The 20829-nt window shown below is 42.3% G+C and overlaps 1 protein-coding gene across 2 annotated transcripts in view; it reads right to left on the bottom strand.

Moving 5' to 3' along the window:
• ACACA (acetyl-CoA carboxylase alpha) overlaps positions 1-20829 on the bottom strand; it is a 575142-nt gene that overhangs the window by 211421 nt on the left and 342892 nt on the right. For both annotated transcript variants that reach the window (XM_069756397.1, XM_069756396.1), the window contains exon 45: positions 11178-11288. In XM_069756397.1, coding sequence (XP_069612498.1) covers positions 11178-11288 — 111 coding nt within the window. The remainder of the gene's footprint in view (positions 1-11177; positions 11289-20829) is intronic.

The raw sequence follows: 20829 nt of genomic DNA, 5'->3' as shown, positions 1-20829 counted from the left end.
TCTCATAGAATCGGACAATGAATTTGTCTGGATGAGATATTAAAGAGTCTCCTCCACATAACCCCTCCTTCTGGTCAGATGAACGGAGGATGGCTAATTGTATGCACGGAGAGATGGAAGCAGTACGTCATTTTAATGTGTCATACTGTCCAACAAGAACCACCTTGTGAAATAATATGACTGTTCTACTTTTGAGCATACTCTCAACATTACAGACACACCAATTATGACGATTATATATCCATATTTTAGGTTAATATCACATTCCTGTAGCGTTCAAAGGCCAAATATACTACTGTTTGAACCCACAAAAGTTATTTTGCCACCCAATCAAAGATATTGGTGGATGGTGCTGATATAGCATCAGATTATTATAGGTTTGGCAGGGAAATATTGCATCTTCTTTTGATGTCCTTGGCATGGACTAGAGATGAAAAATAGAATAGAAAAAGACTTCTGTTTTACTGGCTGTGATTTTTGAATGATGGTCTGCAGTGGAATACAAGCTATAACTTCTCTCTAATTTCCCCTTCATGCTCAATTTGTTCGAAGGCGGAGACAGAGGCGCCAGTGCTGATTGGGCACCGGGCACCACGCGTCATAACAACTGCACGAAAACCCAGGGAACGCAAGTGTCGACATCACTGGAACAGTGCCGGCACGGGAGAAGAGTATAAGCTTTTTTTGTTGGGGCCAAACATTTAGATCAAGAAGGGTTGCCCAAGTAGTGGACAACCCCTTTAAAACTAATACAATTGCAATGTACTTGCAAAGTTAGGCCAAGTGCAAAAAACCTTTGAGCACACTGTTGGACAACGAGGCATCTGTATACCATACCATAGGGACCCACTGTATAGAAACATACTACATGTTATAGGTTTCTTTTTAGTGACCCTCTGTATAGGAAAGCGCAGACAGCTGTACCTTCCTATACAGTCAATCAATAATGGTCAATAGTTGCATATCTGCTAGACTGGGCCCAAAGGATCACTCTGCCTCGTGAATTGTTACAGTATATATATGTATGTAATGTATACAGTATACAGCATTACAGTATATGTATGTATTGTATATGTATTACGCAATGTTTTAAAGTGGTGGTGTGTTTTAAAGGGAACTTGTCACATTGATCATGCAGTCTGGTCTGATCTGCCAACATTTAGCTATTGGTGGGAGCAGGTTACAGGTGTAATAAATGGTTATTAGTATAAACTATATTTTATTCATCAAAACTCTTGATAATTTTTGGCTTAGTAATCAAGGGGTGGTCTTAATCAGTGGCTAACAGCAGCCATCTTTGTATGACCCCAGATGACATGCGGTCTCGTGAGACCGCTACGTTATTACAGGTCATTGCCGCGATGCATTACTGGGAACGGGAGCATCACGAGGAACTGGAAGGCTGCCAGGGCCGCCGGAAGGTGAGAATATTACAATTTTTTATTTTTGTTTATTATTTCCACGGTATTCACGGTGGAAAATGAAATGCTAGGTGAAATCCCAAAAAAACAATGAAAACCCTATATTAAGGGTCACCAATCTAACCCAAGAAGAGGTGCGAAACCGGCTAAATAAGATTAAAATAGATAAATCTCCGGGTCCGGATGGCATACACCCACGAGTACTAAGAGAACTAAGTAATGCAATAGATAAACCATTATTTCTTATTTTTAGGGACTCTATAGCGACAGGGTCTGTTCCGCAGGATTGGCGCATAGCAAATGTGGTGCCAATATTCAAAAAGGGCTCTAAAAGTGAACCTGGAAATTATAGGCCAGTAAGTCTAACCTCTATTGTTGGTAAAATATTTGAAGGGTTTCTGAGGGATGTTATTCTGGATTATCTCAATGAGAATAACTGTTTAACTCCATATCAGCATGGGTTTATGAGAAATCGCTCCTGTCAAACCAATCTAATCAGTTTTTATGAAGAGGTAAGCTATAGGCTGGACCACGGTGAGTCATTGGACGCGGTATATCTCGATTTTTACAAAGCGTTTGATACCGTGCCGCACAAGAGGTTGGTACACAAAATGAGAATGCTTGGTCTGGGGGAAAATGTGTGTAAATGGGTTAGTAACTGGCTTAGTGATAGAAAGCAGAGGGTGGTTATAAATGGTATAGTCTCTAACTGGGTCGCTGTGACCAGTGGGGTACCGCAGGGGTCGGTATTGGGACCTGTTCTCTTCAACATATTCATTAATGATCTGGTAGAAGGTTTACACAGTAAAATATCGATATTTGCAGATGATACAAAACTATGTAAAGCAGTTAATACAAGAGAAGATAGTATTCTGCTACAGATGGATCTGGATAAGTTGGAAACTTGGGCTGAAAGGTGGCAGATGAGGTTTAACAATGATAAATGTAAGGTTATACACATGGGAAGAAGGAATCAATATCACCATTACACACTGAATGGGAAACCACTGGGTAAATCTGACAGGGAGAAGGACTTGGGGATCCTAGTTAATGATAAACTTACCTGGAGCAGCCAGTGCCAGGCAGCAGCTGCCAAGGCAAACATGGGGTGCATTAAAAGAGGTCTGGATACACATGATGAGAGCATTATACTGCCTCTGTACAAATCCCTAGTTAGACCGCACATGGAGTACTGTGTCCAGTTTTGGGCACCGATGCTCAGGAAGGATACAATGGAACTAGAGAGAGTACAAAGGAGGGCAACAAAATTAATAAAGGGGATGGGAGAACTACAATACCCAGATAGATTAGCGAAATTAGGATTATTTAGTCTAGAAAAAAAACGACTGAGGGGCGATCTAATAACCATGTATAAGTATATAAGGGGACAATACAAATATCTCGCTGAGGATCTGTTTATACCAAGGAAGGTTTTTCCACCAACATAGAAGAGGATTCTTTATTGTTAGGGCGGTGAGAATCTGGAATTGCTTGCCTGAGGAGGTGGTGATGGCGAACTCAGTCGAGGGGTTCAAGAGAGGCCTGGATGTCTTCCTGGAGCAGAACAATATTGTATCATACAATTAGGTTCTGTAGAAGGACGTAGATCTGGGGATTTATTATGATGGAATATAGGCTGAACTGGATGGACAAATGTCTTTTTTTGGCCTTACTAACTATGTTACTATTTTTTTACATTATGTTTTTATCCAGGATCCGGAAAAAAGCTGATCCGGCGCAATTGGTTTCTACACTAATTGCGCCGGATCCAGCAATCTGTCTCGTCACCGGATTATGCGGGACGGATGTGTGAAAGTAGCCTTACCTGACAAAAAAAAAATCCGCAGATCCTGCACTCTAAACCCCGCAGATCCTGCCCTCTAAACCCCGCAGATCCTGCCCTCTAAAACCCGCAGATCTAACATTTACCATTTAGATGCTACAGAATCAGCTCCTCCTCACTCACAGAGAAGACAATCTCACCAGACTTTTCACTCACTCTGGTAAAATGATAATAAAACCTACCCTACTGTAATATTGAGGTTAATCATTGGATTTACTAATGACATGTATCCGAAAGATGAACATATATTTCAAATAATGTAAATTATAATCAATAATTTCAAAACATTAATCATTGTCCATTACAGTCCTGCTGATCATTGACAAATTTTGACACCATTATAACCTCCCTAACTGGAAAAGGATACACAACAGCTGCCACGATTTCTGGTTTGTATTCTACTAGTCAATATTACTGAAATGAACATAACTACACATAAATAACTATAAAACTAAAAAATTGTGGTCCCCCACTGGGCTAATATTAAACCAAATAGTATGTGCAAGAAAGGTCATGCTAAAAATCACATACATAAGCCTACAAGTACAATATGACTACACTCCGTTTATCAAAATGACATCTTTATTAAATATTAAACAAGTACAATTAAATCAAACTTTACAAATGGAGATAATCATCACATTGTCAATTCACATGTAAAGGATCCTGGTCTATAGTAACATACTGTAGTTTTTATATTCATGATCACAGTAATCCCAAATCAAATCCAACTTCCCAATGAAATAACCAATAATTCTCGATTTGTGTCAGATATCATATTACAAAGTGCCACTTATAATTAAATAATAATAGACCAACAATCAATGATGGCCTCCGCGTAGCTGTGTCCAGACAAAATAAATCAATAAAAAAAGTGCCAACAGACCATTCTCCCCCAAACTAGAAGAAAAAGGGTTCTAGTACATTTAAAGGGAAGTTTAAAGTTTGGAGAGAGAACATTTATTTTGCACTTTTATTATTAATATAATTTGCCTGAATGTATATCCAGACCACCACAGATGTTTGGGATTACACAGAGTATCAATATACCAACTTTGCAATATGTCACTACAAATCATGGTCTTTTCTATGCAAATTGACAATGTGATGATTATATGGGTTATCCACTACTAGGACAACTAAGTCTTGATCTTCGGTAAATATTTGCCCCGTGAAAATAAAAAAGGTTATACTCGCGTCCCGTGTCTGCACCGTTCCAGTGGTGTTGGCGCTCGCGTTCCCACGTCTCACTTGCTGCTGTTATGACATGTGAGCCCTGTGCCCAACCAGTGGTAGTTTGTGTCCCCACCTTTGGATGAATCAGTAATCAAGAGAAAGTGAGAGCTGCGGCTGGCAACTCACTTTCTCTTGATTACTAATACATCTGAAGGCGGGGACACAAACTACCGCTGGTTGGGAGCAGGGCTCACATGTCATAACAACAGCAAGTGAGACGTAGGAACGCTGCTGGAATTGTGCCGGCACAGGACGCGAGTAGGGAGTACAACCTTTTTGATTTTCAGGGGCAAATATTCAGATTGAGAAAAAGTTGTCCTAGTAGTGGACAACCACTAATTTCATTTTTAAAGTTTGAATTCAATATAGTTTTAATATTAAAGTTGTCATATTTATAATCTAACTAGATGGTGGCCCGATTCTAACGCATCGGGTATTCTAGAATATGCATGTCCACGCAGTATATTGCCCAGCCAGGTAGTATATTGCCCAGCTACGTAGTATATTGGCCAGTCACGTAGTATATTTCCCAGCTACGTAGTATATTGCCCAGCCACATAGTATACTGCCCAGCAACGTAGTATATTGCCCAGCCACGTAGTATATTGCCCAGCCACGTAGTATATTGCCCAGTCACGTAGTATATTGCCCAGCCACGTAGTATATTGCCCAGTCACGTAGTATATTGCCCAGCCACGTAGTATATTGCCCAGTCACATAGTATATGGCCCAGTGACGTAGTATATTGCCGAGCCACGTAGTATATTGCCCAGTGACGTAGTATATTGCCCAGCAACGTAGTATACTGCCCAGTCACATAGTATATTGCACAACGGCGTAGTATATTGCCCAGCCATGTAGTATATTGCCCAGCCACGTAGTATATTGCCCTGCCACGTATCATATTGCCCTGCCACGTATCATATTGCCCAGTTACGTAGTATACTGCCCAGCCATGTAGTATATTGCCCTGCCACGTAGTATATTGCCCAGTTACGTAGTATATTGCCCAGCCATGTAGTATATTGCCCAGCCACGTAGTATATTGCCCAGTTACGTAGTATATTGCACAGCGACGTAGTATATTGCCCAGCCACGTAGTATATTGCACAGCCACGTAGTATGTAGTATATTGGTTAGCTATGTAGTATATTGCCCAGTCACATAGTATATTGCACAGCCACGTAGTATATTGCACAGCCACGTAGTATATTGCCCAGTCACATAGTATATGGCCCAGTGACGTAGTATATTGCCGAGCCACGTAGTATATTGCCCAGTGACGTAGTATATTGCCCAGCAACGTAGTATACTGCCCAGTCACGTAGTATATTGCACAACGGCGTAGTATATTGCCCAGCCATGTAGTATATTGCCCAGCCACGTAGTATATTGCCCAGCCACGTAGTATATTGCCCAGCCACATAGTATATTGCCCTGCCACGTATCATATTGCCCTGCCACGTAGTATATTGCTCAGTTACGTAGTATACTGCCCAGCCATGTAGTATATTGCCCTGCCACGTAGTATATTGCCCAGTTACGTAGTATATTGCCCAGCCATGTAGTATATTGCCCAGCCACGTAGTATATTGCCCAGTTACGTAGTATATTGGCCAGTGACATAAAATAAAAAAGAAACATATTATTAGTCCTAGCTCCTGTGTACGGTGCACGCGGCAGCTTCCGGTCCCAGGGTTGGTATGACTATGAGCACAGGACCTGTGATGACGTTGCGGTCACATGACCGTGACGTCATGGCAGGTCCTTCTCGCGCAGGCGCGCAGGACCTGTGATGAAGTCGGGGTCACATGACCGTGACGTCATGGCAGGTCCTTCTCCCATAGCATCCTCAGCACCGGAACCTGCCGGCGGACAGGACGCGATGTCGGAGGGTGAGAATAACGTTTTTTTTTTAATTATTATTATTTGTAACATTAGATTGTTTTACTATTGATGCTGCATATTGATGGTGGCCCAATTCTAACGCATCAGGTATTCTAGAATATATATGTATATGTGTATATAGCAGCCACATAGTATATAGCACAGGCCACGTAGTATATAGTAGTACTATGTGGCCTGTGGTATATACCATGTGGCTGCTATATGCATACATACATAGTGTAGAATACCCGATGCGTGAATATAGGCCATGCAGTAAATAACACTGCCCACGTAGTATATAACACAGCCCACACAGTATATAGCAGCCACGCTGTATATAACACAGCCCACGTAATATATAGCACAGCCCACATAGTATCTAACAGTGGCCACGTAGTATATAGCACGCACTATAGAACACAGCCCACGTAGTATATAGCACAGCCACGTAGTATATGACACTGTCCATGTAGTATATAGCAGCCATGTAGTATATAACGCAGCCCACGCAGTATAGAACACAGCCCACATAGTATCTAACACTGGCCATGCAGTATATGGCAGCCACGCGGTATCTAACACTGCCCACGTAGTATATAGCAACACCGGAGCTACCGCCTCACCAACACCGGAGCTCCTGCAACCCTCAACCTACTGTCTCCTTCCCCATAATCCTGTAGAATGTAAGCCTGCAAGGGCAGGGTCCTCGCCCCTCTGTATCAGTCCGTCATTGCTAGTTTGTTTACTGTATGTGATGTTTGTAACTTGTATGTAACCCCTTCTCATGTACAGCACCATGGAATCAATGGTGCTATATAAATAAATAATAATAATAATAATAATAATAGCAGTGTGGGCACCATATCCCTGTTAAAAAAAAATAATTAAAATAAAAAATAGTTATATACTCACCCGCCGGGGTCCAACGAAGCTCTGGCGATGCACGCGCGGCTGCAGCCATCTTTCGTTCCCAGGATGCATTGCGAACTTACCCAGATGACTTAGCGGTCTCGCGAGACCGCTAACTCTTCTGGGTAATTTTGCAATGCATCTCTGTGTACGGAAGCTGGCGGCAGGCGCGAGAGCATCGTCGGACTACGGAAGGTGAGAACAGCCAATTTTAGTTTTTTTAATTATTTTTAACATTAGACCTTTTTACTATTATTGCTGCATAGGCAGCATCAATAGTAAAAACTTGGTCACACAGGGTTAATAGCAGCGGTTACGGAGTGCGTTACCCGCGGCATAACGCGGTCCGTTACCGCTGACATTAACCCTGTGTGAGCGGTGACTGGAGGGGAGTACGGAGCGGGCGCCGGGCACTGACTGGACGGAAGTAGGGAGGGACTAATCGGACTGTGCCCGTCGCTGATTGGTCATGGCAGTCATGACAGGCAGCTGGGAGTACCCCTTAGACAATTATATAGTAGATTGATCATTTTTATTTCTATAGTGCCAACATGTTCTGCAGCACATTACATTATAGAACGGACTTGTACAGACAATAAAGACATTATAGAATAACACATAAATTCAGCAGATACCAAGAGGAATCTATGAGGAAATAGGGAAGACACAAAAGGTAAATGGTAAAAGTGCTGGTCATGAATGGTCTAGCTGTCACGGGTTTACTATGACAGATAGGTAACCGCAGCGTCTGATTTCTCATACTCATGCATTAGTTAATAGCACTTCTCCTTCATATTAAACGGTACAGGTTTCTGTTAGCAGTGCATGTGCTAAACGGTTCAGCTAAGGCTACTTTCACACTAGCGTCAGACTCGGCCCGTCGCAGTGCGTCGGGCCGAGGTTCCGACGCTAGCAGTGAATACGCAGCACAACAGGGGCAGCGGATGCATTTTTCCTGCGCATCCGCTGCCCCATTGTAAGGTGCGGGGAGGTGTGGGCGGAGTTCCGGCCGCGCATGCGTGGTCGGAAAAAGCGGTCCGTCGGCAGCAAAAAACGTTACATGTAACTTTTTTTGCTCCCGGCCGTCCGCCACAACACGGTGCAACCGTCGCACGACGGTTGCGACGTGTGTCAATGCGTCGCAATGCGTCGCTAATGTTAATCTATGGGGCAAAAACGCATCCTGCAAACAACTTTGCAGGATGCGTTTTTTCCCATAAACGACGCATTGCGACGTATTGCAAAAAACGCTAGTGTGAAAGTAGCCTAGGGCTACTTTCATACATCAGTTTTTTGCCTTCAAGTATAATCCGGCGATATTCTCAAAAAAAAGGATCCAGTGTAAATTGTGAAAAACTGATGCGCCGCATCCGTTTTTTTGCTGGATCCATTTTTGTTTACCGGGTAGAGTTGGGACTTCCTGTTCCAGGGAAAAGGTGAGGGCACAATGTGTTTTCTTGTGTATGGTGTAGAAGTGCTGACTGTGTATGTAGTTCAAAGGGACTATAAGGGGGAAAAAAAAATCATAGTTTATGGAACTTAGGCACTAAACAACATGGATAACAATAACTTTGAGATATTTTAACTAGTGATGTGCAAACCAGGCAATGCTGGCTATCAGATGTAAATCATTCAGCTGCGGCAAGAAAAACAAAGTCTGAGCACTAAAAAATACTCGGAGGACCCCCGAGCAAGGGAAATCTCGAGTAACGAGTATATTCGCTCATCACTATTTTTAACCGCAACGGAAACCCCTTTAAGGTTGAGCTCCACCATTTACAACTCCCACTGGACTGTATATACCACACAGATGCAACATAGATGCCCATCCAAGTGCTGTCAGTTGAGATATTCTAATATAATAGTGCGCTATCCATTAGGAGAAATGGATAACGGACATGTTAGTTAATGAGGCTAACGCATTTGAAGTCCACTATTAAAATTTGTCCATTTGCACTGCCACATCACAGAACTGCATTAGGAAAGTAATTATATCAACACTTGGACGCAAGAACAGGACTCTGAGTTATACATGAATTATAAAAACAGATGTAAAGTAACTGTACCAAATATGACCACCTTGAGACATGTAGATGTTAGCAAAACTCCACACATTCCACATCTTTACCATCTGTCCCAAACACCCATTTTTTAGAGTTGCAACATACTGTAGTTGGGTCTAATGATCACATATTGGGATTCTGCACATAACATATAAATGGTCACTTACAATGGATTCCTTAGTTAACATTTCTAAACAGACCAATGAAGGATTATAGTGGCAAAAACATTAAATTCAATTTTATCGACTGTATACTGTAATTGATTTTTTTTCACAATCGCCTTTATAACGGGTTTACATTTGTACCTATTGTATGAGAAGTCAGACTAGAAATGGAAGTTTAGTCACTAAAGATCAAACAGTGCAAAAATATGGAGCCATTCTATAAAATTTTGCGTGTTTGATTATGTGCATAATTTACAGTACAGCAACGAGACTTGGAGGGAGATTCAACTTTAACATGCTAAAAGTGATGCATATATATCGAGATTTCTTGCACGAGTTTTGTAGAGAGTGACATGCTAGACTTCAACGCCTTGCTCTGGGAAATTAAATATGAAAATTGTCTGTTCATAGAGGGAGAGGACTTGAACTCTAGCTTCACCTATTGGAAGTAGCCATCCTACAATTAAATATTGACCCTTTAAAGCAAAACTGTCAGCAGGATTTTGATAACTTATCTACAGGCATTGTCAGGTTGGCAGTGTTAAACTGATTAAAATGATACCTGGGGTGAAGAAATCCATCTTGTGGTTCTTGTGTAATCAGTGTTAGCAGTTTTCAGCTAATGAGATGGTCTTGCTCCAGGGTTGGACTGTAGGCAGAGTCTTATCTTCCTGCACTAAGCCAGAGAAACCAAGGGAAGACCTGCCCACAGGCTACCCCGCAGCACAAGCAGTCTGTCTCTATGATGAGGAACATGTTTGTGCTTCGGGGAGACCTGTGGGCAGGTCTTTCCTTGTTTTCTCTGGCTTAGCGCAGGAAGATAAGACTCTGCCTACAGTACCGCCCAGGAGCACGAGCGTATCATTAGCATAATCTCAGACTGATTACACAAGAACCACAAGATGGATTTCTTCACCCCAGGTATCATTTTAATAAATGTAACACTGCCAACCGGATAGTGTCTGTAGGTTACTTAGCAAAATCCTGCTGACAGGTTCGCTTTAATGAACCTTATAATATGACGTAGGATAACAGCCAAATTAGAATCTCAATTTGCAGACACAGTGTTTCATGGCATTGCCCCTCATCAGTGCAAAGTTTGAGATCTGATTTGGCAGGGTGAGAGGCTAAGACTGGGATCGAAGGGGTACGTTTTCTCCTTACTAATGTATAGATTAGATACCTTCATGCCTTACACTATTACCTTCATGCCTTACACTATAGCTGGTCCGAATAACTAAAGCAATTGTTACCATCCACCTCTCGTGTCTCCCCTTTTCCCCATAGTTTGTAAGCTTGCGAGCAGGGCCCTCACTCCTCCTGGTATCTGTTTTGAACTGTATTTCTGTTATGCTGTAATGTCTATTGTCTGTACAAGTCCCCTCTATAATTTGTAAAGCGCTGCGGAATATGTTGGCGCTATATAAATAAAATTATTATTATTATTATTATTATTATAGATTCCATCTTCATGATAAGCTATTTGTGGGTCTCCTTCATCCTTGTCAACACCTGTCAGACATCGGATTCAAATTTTAATAAATGGATACAGCAATTTAACACAAAAGGTTTGACAAAATGTAGGCTAAAGCGACAACTATATTAATTAGCAATTGGAAAAAGTAATTATTATTTTTACAGGGATATTACTTACTTTGTTTAATGCTCCAGCACCAGTCAAAATAATATGCGAGTTTTCAACCTGAATTGTTCTTTGACCTAATCTCACCAAATATGCTCCGATGCCAATTGCTCTGCATGTCACCTGGAATGAAACAAAAAGTAAAATATTCATGAAAAAAAGATACAAAAAATAAAAACACATCCAAGCTGAAATATCTCCGTATCTCACGTCACTATGGTTCTTGTTTTGTGAGGTTTTAGAGGAGTGAAGGTAGGAAGCAAACAGGCTCATGAAACTCATGAAATAAAACTGCGCTATTGGCCTCACAGTCTTATCTTAGTCCTGTCTGTGTTGTTGGCACCATCACACTGTCTCAGAACACATTACTCTATCATGGCGGCTGATAGAAATTGCCTGTTAGAAGGGAACAAGACAACATAAGAGACAATCAGCTGTGGCTGTCTGCTATGGACCTACTTTGGTGGTCTCGGTTGTCAGGATGTGAATGTTGAAATATTCTGCAGACCTATTTTTAAGGGGTACATTTATTGCATATCCACAGAATATGCTCTGAGTGTATAATAGATCCCACCAATTCGACATGTATCCGTGTCAAGAACCAGGTCCTGACATGCCCTGTGAGTGGAGAGGTGGTCGGAATTCCCATTCTTTTGTATCAGAACTCTGACAACCTCTCCACTGACAGAAATTGGACTCATTTTCGAGATAGATGTGGGTCCCAGTGATGCGACCTGCTACTACTGTACACTCATAGCATGTCCTGGAGATACACCATACACATACAAGATGGAAATACCCCTTTGAGGTAATGATTTGAACACATTTTAGGTCAAGGACTGCTGGGTCTCACAGACACTCAAAGTCAAACATATATACAGTACAGACCAAAAGTTTGGACACACCTTCTCATTTAAAGATTTTTCTGTATTTTCATGACTATGAAAATTGTACATTCACACTGAAGGCATCAAAACTATGAATTAACACATGTGAATTATATACTTAACAAAAAAGTGTGAAATAACTGAAATTATGTCTTATATTCAAGGTTCTTCAAAGTAGCCACCTTTTGCTTTGATGACTGCTTTGCACACTCTTGGCATTCTCTTGATGAGTTTCAAGACGTAGTCACTGGGAATGGTTTTCACTTCACAGGTGTGCCCTGTCAACTTTAATAAGTGGGATTTCTTGGCTTATAAATGGGGTTGGGACCATCAGTTGTGTTGTGCAGAAGTCTGGTGGATACACAGCGGATGGTCCTACTGAATAGACTGTTAGAATTTGTATTATGGCAAGAAAAAGGCAGCTAAGTAAAGAAAAACGAGTGGCCATCATTACTTTAAGAAATGAAGGTCAGTCAGTCCGAAAAATTGGGAAAACTTTGAAAGCGTCCCCAAGTGCAGTGGCAGAAACCATCAAGCGCTACAAAGAAACTGGTTCACATGAGGACTGCCCCAGGAAAGGAAGACCAAGAGTCACCTCTTCTTCTGAGGATAAGTTTATCCGAGTCACCAGCCTCAGAAATCACAGGTTAACAGCAGCTCAGATTAGAGACCAGGTCAATGCCACACAGAGTTCTAGCAGCAGACACATCTCTACAACAACTGTTAAGAGGAGACTTTGTGTAGCAGGCCTTCATGGTAAAAAGCTGCTAGGAAACCACTGCTAAGGACATCCAACAAGCAGAAGAGACTTGTTTGGGCTAAAGAACACAAGGAATGGGCCTTAGACTAGTGGAAACCTGTGCTTTGTTGTGATGAGTCCAAATTTGAGATCTTTGGTTCCAACCACTTTGTCTTTGTGCGATGCAGAAAAGGTGAACGGATGGACTCTACATGCCTGGTTCCCACCGTGAAGCATGGAGGAGGAGGTGTGATGGTGTGGGGGTGCTTTGCTGGTGACACTGTTGGGGATTTATTAAAAATTGAAGGCATACTGAACCAGTATGGCTACCACAGCATCTTGCAGCGGCATGCTATTCCATCCGGTTTGCGTTTAGTTGGACCATCATTTATTTTTCAACAGGACAATGACCCCAAACACACCTCCAGGCTGTGTAAGGGCTATTTGACCAAGAAGGAGAGTGATGGGGTGCTACGCCAGATGACCTGGCCTCCACAGTCAACAGACCTAAACCCAATCGAGATGGTTTGGGGTGAGCTGGACCGCAGAGTGAAGGCAAAAGGGCCAACAAGTGGTAAGCATCTCTGGGAACTCCTTCAAGATTGATGGAAGACTATTTCCGGTGACTACCTCTTGAAGCTCATCAAGAGAATGCCAAGAGTGTGCAATGCAGTCATCAAAGCAAAAAGGTGGCTACTTTGAAGAACCTAGAATATAGGACATAATTTCACTTTTTTGTTAAGTATATAATTCCACATGTGTTAATTCATAGTTTTGATTCCTTCAGTGTGAATGTACAATTTTCGCAGTCATGAAAATACAGAAAAATATTTAAATTAGAAGGTGTGTCCAAACCTTTGGTCTGTACTGTATCTCTGAGCTTCCTGCTCATCTACATAATGATTATACAACTCAAAGGTAGAAAACCAATGGACTCACATCCAAATAGTACACACTGATCTACTGGTGCTAAGCAAACCGTACACAAATCAACATGGTAGCTAACATTATGATTAAAGCGCATAAACCACTGGTAACCTCTTTAAGGGGGCCATTACCCTAAGTGCAGCATTGCGTAGTGCACATCGCCAGCACATCAGACCAACCGAAGGGGGAATGGCCCAGGAGCCCAACAGCATCGCAGCTGCCGGGCAAAGCCAGAATGCATCTGTTTAGAGTAATAAATGGAGTTTCCTCACCTTGTCACTATAGAATAAAGCACTGACCAGAACACTGCAGAATTGTCACTATTACCCATTGCATTCAAAACACATGAGGTTGTGCAAAATATCTCATTGGTAAATGTATGTTGTAGACCCCCAGACACAGATAAAGACATTGACATTTGTACTGGGACCCGTCTTTTTTGTGTTAGGCTACTTTCACACATCATTTTTTTTTGTTTTCAGGCATAATCCGGCAAATTTGTAAAAAAAAAAAAAAAAAAAAAGGATCCGGCGCAAATTGTGAAAATCTGATGCGCCGGATCCGTTTTTTAGCTGGATCCGTCCTTCTTTAATGCGCATGGATTTTTGACTTCCTGTTTCGGGGACGAGAGAGAGAGAGAGAGAGATCCGTTTTTTCCAAAAATTGCCGGATTGTGCCTGAAACAAAAAGCCTGATGTGTGAAAGTAGCCTTAACAATATACATACAATATACAGTATTTGTGAGAAAGATGCAATTGGTCGTCTTTGGTGCTTACAGCAAACTTCTACATTTTATTTGAGATATGCAAGATCAGAAGGCCATCCCACCAGGGGAATTTATTTTTTCCTTTTAACAAACTGGATATTCAATTACAGAGTAGACTGTGGAAATGAAAGTTTCGTAGACGCAAGCATGAGCTTACACAATCTTACTTTCCACCATTAGGTGTCACTGTATCATTAGTTTCTTTCAATGCACTATTTACTGTCATAAAACCAGAAGTGGGAGATTCACTAAGGCTACTTTCACACTTCCGGCGATTGGGCTACGTCGCAATGCGTCGTTTTGGAGAAAAAACGCATCCTGCAAAGTTGCCTGCAGGATGCGTTTTTTCTCCATAGACTTGCATTAGCGACGCATTTGCGACTTATGGCCTCTCGTGCGACGGATGCGTCGTGTTTTGGCGGACCATCGGAACAAAAAAAGTTCAATGTAAAGTTTTTTTGTGCGACGTGTCCGCCATTTTCGACAGCGCATGCGCGGCCGAAACTCCGCCCCCTCCTCCCCGCTCATCACAATGGGCAGCGGATGCGTTGTAAAACTGCATCCGCTGCCCACGTTGTGCTTTAGCACAACATCCGTCGGTACGTCGGGCCGACGGTTTGCGACGGCCCCGTACCGACGGAAGTGTGAAAGTAGCCTAAGGGTATGTGCACACCTTGCAGATTTGCCTGTGGAGTTTTCTGCGCAGATTTTGCATCTCTTGGCAGGAAAAGCACGTAAAAATCTGCTCAAATTTGATGTGGATTTTCATGCGGATTTGTGTGCGTTTTTGTAAGCTAAATAAAGATCCATTATTGTACAAAAAAAAAAAATGTGATATCATTTCTTGTCCAACCTCTTCATTTACATAGTCCATTGAAGAATAATGTTTACACACACACAGAAAGATACCGTAGATAGATCTATAGATATAGATAGATACTAGAAATAGGAGTGAAAGTAACACGCAGGCGCAGTAACAGCCGTGTCGTTACAGCGCATGCGCGGGTAGAGCGCGCAGCTGTGGCTGTTACTGCATGGGAATAGCGGTGACGTGTATGTCATTTGCGCAGGGGCAGTTCGTGGCCTTGCAGCCACGAATTGCGCCTCCGGAAGCGACACTACCGCAGTGCCTTATGGGATTCGGGGATTATCTGTCTATCTATAGATCTATCTATTTATAGATATATCTATCTATCTAAAGACATATCTATAGATAGATCAATAGATCTATCTATAGACAGATGGATAGATAATTAAAGAAAATTTGGCAGCACTACCAAAAAGAACGGGTGCAATAAACCTGTAAAAGTGATGTCCAAACCTCCAAAGAAGAAAATAAGAAAAAAAAACAGACAGCACTCCAAAAATCAAATTGAAAAACAGTGGCTTTACTGATCCGTTAGCAGCAACGTTTTGGCAGATTTCTCTGCATTTCTCTTTTTTTTTTCTGATTTTCTAGATAGATAGATAGATAGATACAAAGCACGATGTTTAGTAATAAACATAATAAAATGGTACATAAAGAGTTAAAGACACACACACAAAATCTGTGTTAGGTCGGGGGTCACACTTGCGAGAAACTTGCACAAGTCTCGCACCTCAATACCTGGCACTGCCGCCGACACTCGGTCCAGAGCGTTCAGCTGCATAGAAATACATACAGCAGCACACTGCGGTCCCAAGTGCTGGCGGCTGTGTCGGGTATTGAGGTGCGAGTTTCTCGCAAGTGTGACCCCGGCCTTAAACGCAATATCTGTTTAATTTAAAAAAAAAAAAAAAAAATGGTGTGGGACACACAGACCCGCAGACCCCACACAGGCACACAGACACACACACACACACACACACATGCACGTCTTCTCAGCACAGTCTCTGCCCACATATATAATCTCTGCCCACACACTCTTCCTCCTCCTGATCTGCAGCGTTTCTCGCACCCAACTCCGCAGCAAAACCGCAGATCTTTTTAAACCCGCAGCTTTTCTGTGGATTTGCCTGACACAATGGAAGTCAGTGGGTGCAGAAACGCTGCAGATCGGCAAAAAGAATTGACATGCTGCGGAAAATAATCACTGCGAATCCGCACGTTTAATTCCGCAGCATGTGCACAACAATTGTCATTTTCCCATTGACTAACATTGCTTGTGCACTACACTGCGGATTTGATACAATTCCGCACGTCCAAAACCTGCGGAAACGCATCAAAATCCGCAACGTGTGCACATAGCCTAAGGGTATGTGTGAACTGTCTCTTCAGAGAGGATGAGGACTAGAACTCTAGTGCCACCTATAGGAAGTAGCAATCCTAAATGTCAATATCGACTCTCTCACGAGCCTTGTCACATGACTTGGGATAAAAGCCAAAACTAAAGTCATCCTAAGCCATGTGACAAGGCTTGCAAAAATGCAATGTGTGCACACAGCCTACCAGTGCTATAGGACGCCTGAACTTCTAAATTGCCAAAAATTCCACCAAATTTATTAAAAAATGATCAAATATTTTAGCTGTAGTTCAATCAACACATAACCTATATATTCCGAAAGTAGACACTTTGGTACAATGTGAAAATATACAACTCTCATTTTTACACTTCTGAGCGTTATCATGCAATTTTGCAGCAAAGCATAACATTTTTACAAAATGCATAAAAATATATCCTTGAACCTAAAAATTCTGATCAACACAGAACCAGAGTGGCACATCACCTATATTGTGTGGCATGGGTGCCACTCTGTTGGCTACTTTCAAATTTAAGGTCCAGCAGGGTCACACATTACACTACTGCTCCCATAGAAGTGGACGGAGAAGTGTCACACATTACACTACTACCCCACTCTGTTTACTTCTATGGGAGCAGTGGTGTAATGTAATGGGCATTAGATACATGGCTCTGGGGGGTTATTACCATGATGGGCATTAGATACATGGCTCTGGGTGGTATCACCAGAAGCATACATAGAAATCATAGGCCTCCCATAGCAGATGTTCTAATTGCCTCCCCATCCAACCGAAAAATAATATTCAGTAGGATCACACAAGGGCATGTCATAACTTTGCAGCCCTTGCAAAGTAATTTTCGTCCTATTGAAGCCCCTAGATTCCAAACATAGTGCACCATACAATATAATGGCTCCACATAGTGCACTATACAGAATAAAGGCCCCACATATTGCTCCACAGTATAATTGCCTCACATAGTACTCCAGAGTATAATGTGCCCCTTATAGTGCTCCACAGTATAGTGGCCCCACAGTATAATGCCCCACATAGTGCTTCACAGTATAATGGCCCCTTAGTGTTCCACAGTATAGTGGCCCCACATTGTGCTCCACAGTATAGTGGCCCCACAGTATAATGCCCCACATAGTGCTTCACAGTATAATGGCCCCTTAGTGTTCCACAGTATAGTGGCCCCACATTGTGCTCCACAGTATAGTGGCCCCACAGTATAATGCCCCACATAGTGCTCCACAGTATAATGGCCCCTTAGTGTTCCACAGTATAGTGGCCCCACATTGTGCTCCACAGTATAGTGGCCCCACAGTATAATGCCCCACATAGTGCTCCACCCTTAGTGTTCCACAGTATAGTGGCCCCACATTGTGCTCCACAGTATAATGGCCCCACAGTATAATGGCCCCTGATAGTGTTCCACAGTATAGTGGCCCCACATAATGCTCCACAGTATAATGGCCTCCCATAGTACTCCACAGTATAATGGTCCCTCATGGTGTTCCACAGTATAATGGCCCCACATAGTGCTCCACAGTATAATGGCCCCACATAGTGCTCCACAGTATAATGGCCTCACATAGTACTCCACAGTATAATGTCCCATCATAGTGCTCCACAGTATAATGCCCCACATATTGCTCCCCAGTATAATGGCCTCACATAGTACTCCACAGTATAATGGCCCCTCAGTGTTCCACAGTATAATGTCCCCTCATAGTGTTCCACAGTATAATGGCCCCATAGTATAATGCCCCACATATTGCTCCACAGTATAATGGCCTCACATAGTACTCCACAGTATAATGTGCCCCTCATAGTGCTCCACAGCATAATGGCCTCACATAGTGCTCCACAGTATAATGGCCCCACAGTATAATGCCCCACATATTGCGCCACAGTATAATGGCCTCACATAGTACTCCACAGTATAATGGCCCCACATTGTGCCCCACAGCATAATGGCCTCACATAGTGCTCCACAGTATAATGGCCCCACAGTATAATGACCCACATAGGGCTCCACAATTTATTGGCCCCACATAGTGCTCCACAGTATACTGTGCCTCCACATAATTCTCCACAGTATAATGGCCCCACATAGTGTTCCACAGTACAATGGCCCCACATAGCGCCGATCGTGGGCATTTAACCCCTCTGATGCCGCTGTCAGTAGTAACAGCGACAGAGAGGCATCGCGCAGGGACGGGGGCTCCCTGCACTTTCCTACCGGAACAACGCAATGCGATCGCGTTGTTCCGGTGTTCTTGAAGGAGTCCCCGGATCCAAAATGGATGTGGGGCTCCTTCCGGGTCCTGAAGTGGGGTGGCTTGCCGGCGCCTGCTGAGAACAGGCACCGGAAAGCCTCCTGCACTGCCTGTCAGATCGCTGATCTGACACAGTGCTATGCAAAGTGTCAGATCAGCGATCTGATATAATATAGTGATGTCCCACCCTGGGACAATGTTAGAAAGTAAAGAAAAAAAATAGAATGTATAAAAGATTTAAAAAAAATCCCCAAATAAAGAAAAAAAGAAATATTTTCCAATAAATCCATTTATTTATGTAAATTAAAAAAAAACAATAAAAGTACACATATTTGGTATCGAAGCGTCTGAAACGACAAGTTCTATAAAACTATCCCACTAGTTAACCCCTTCAGTGAACACCGCAAAAACAAACAAAAAAACAATGCTTTATCATCATACTGCCGAACAAAAAGTGCAATAAAATGTGATCACAAAGACGGATATAAATAAACATGGTACCGCTAAACACGTCATCTTGTCCTGCAAAAAAAAAGCCGCCATACAGCATCATCAGCAGAAAAATAGAAAAGTTATAACTCTCAGAATAAAGCGATGCAAAAACAATTACGGTATTTTTTATATAAAATAGTTTTTATTGTGTAAAAGCACCAAAACATAAAAAAATGATATAAATGAGGTATCGCTGTAATCGTACAAACCCAAACAATAAAGCTGCTTTATCAATTTTAACACGCGTGGAACGGTATAAACGCCCACCCTAAGAGACATTCAGGAATTGCTGGTTTTTGTTTATTCTGCCTCCCAAAATTCGGAATAAAAAGCGATCAAAAAAGTCACGGCACCAATAAAAACGACAACTCGTCCCATAGAAAACAAGATCTCACATGAGTCTGTGGGCCAAAATATGGATAAATTATAGCTCTCAAAATGTGGTGATGCAGAAAACTATTTTTTGCAATAAAAAGCTTGTCTTAGTGTCTGACAGCTGCCAAACAAAATCCCCTATAAATAGTAAATCAACCCCCCCTTTATCACCTCCTTAGTTAAAATTTAAAAAATGTATTTATTTCCATTTTCCCATTAGGGTTAGGGTTGGGGCTAAAGTTAGGGTTTGGATTATGTTTAAGGTTGGGGATAGGGTTGAGATTAGGGTTAGGGGTCTGTCAGGGTTAGGGATGTGGTTAGGGTTAAGGTTAGGGTTGAGATTAGGGCTGGTATTAGGGTTAGGGGTGTGGTCAGGGTTAAGATTAGGGTTAGGGGTGTGTTTGGATTAGGGGTGTGGTAAGGGTTATGGTTGGGATTAGGTTTAGGGGTGCATTGGGGTTAGGGTTGGAGTTAAAATTGGGGGGGGGGGGTTTCCACTGTTTAGGCACATCAGGGGCTCTCCAAATGTGACATGGCGTCCGATCTCAATTCCAGCCAATTCTGCGTTGAAAAAGTGAAATGGTGCTCCTTCCTTTCCGAGCTCTGCCGTGCACCCAAACAATGGTTTACCCCCACATATGGGGTATCAGCGTACTCAGGACAAATTGAACAACAATATTTGCAGTCCAATTTCTCCTGTTACCTTTGTGAAAATAAAAATTTGGGGGCTAAAATATCATTTTCGTGGAAAAAAATATATTTTTTATTTTCACGGCTCAGCGTTATAAACTTTATTGAAACACTTAGGGGTTCAAAGTTCTCACAACACATCTAAATAAGTTCCTTAGGGGGTCTAGTTTCCAATATGGGGTAACTTGTGGGAGTTTCTCTACTGTTTAGGTACATCAGGTACATCAGGTACGCAACGTGATGCCCGCAGACCATTCCAAAACAGCGCTCCTTCCCTTCCGAGCTCTG

This window comes from Ranitomeya imitator, chromosome 3, assembly GCF_032444005.1.
Source record: "Ranitomeya imitator isolate aRanImi1 chromosome 3, aRanImi1.pri, whole genome shotgun sequence".
NCBI lineage: Eukaryota > Metazoa > Chordata > Amphibia > Anura > Dendrobatidae > Ranitomeya > Ranitomeya imitator.
This window is presented reverse-complemented; position numbering and strand designations above follow the sequence as displayed.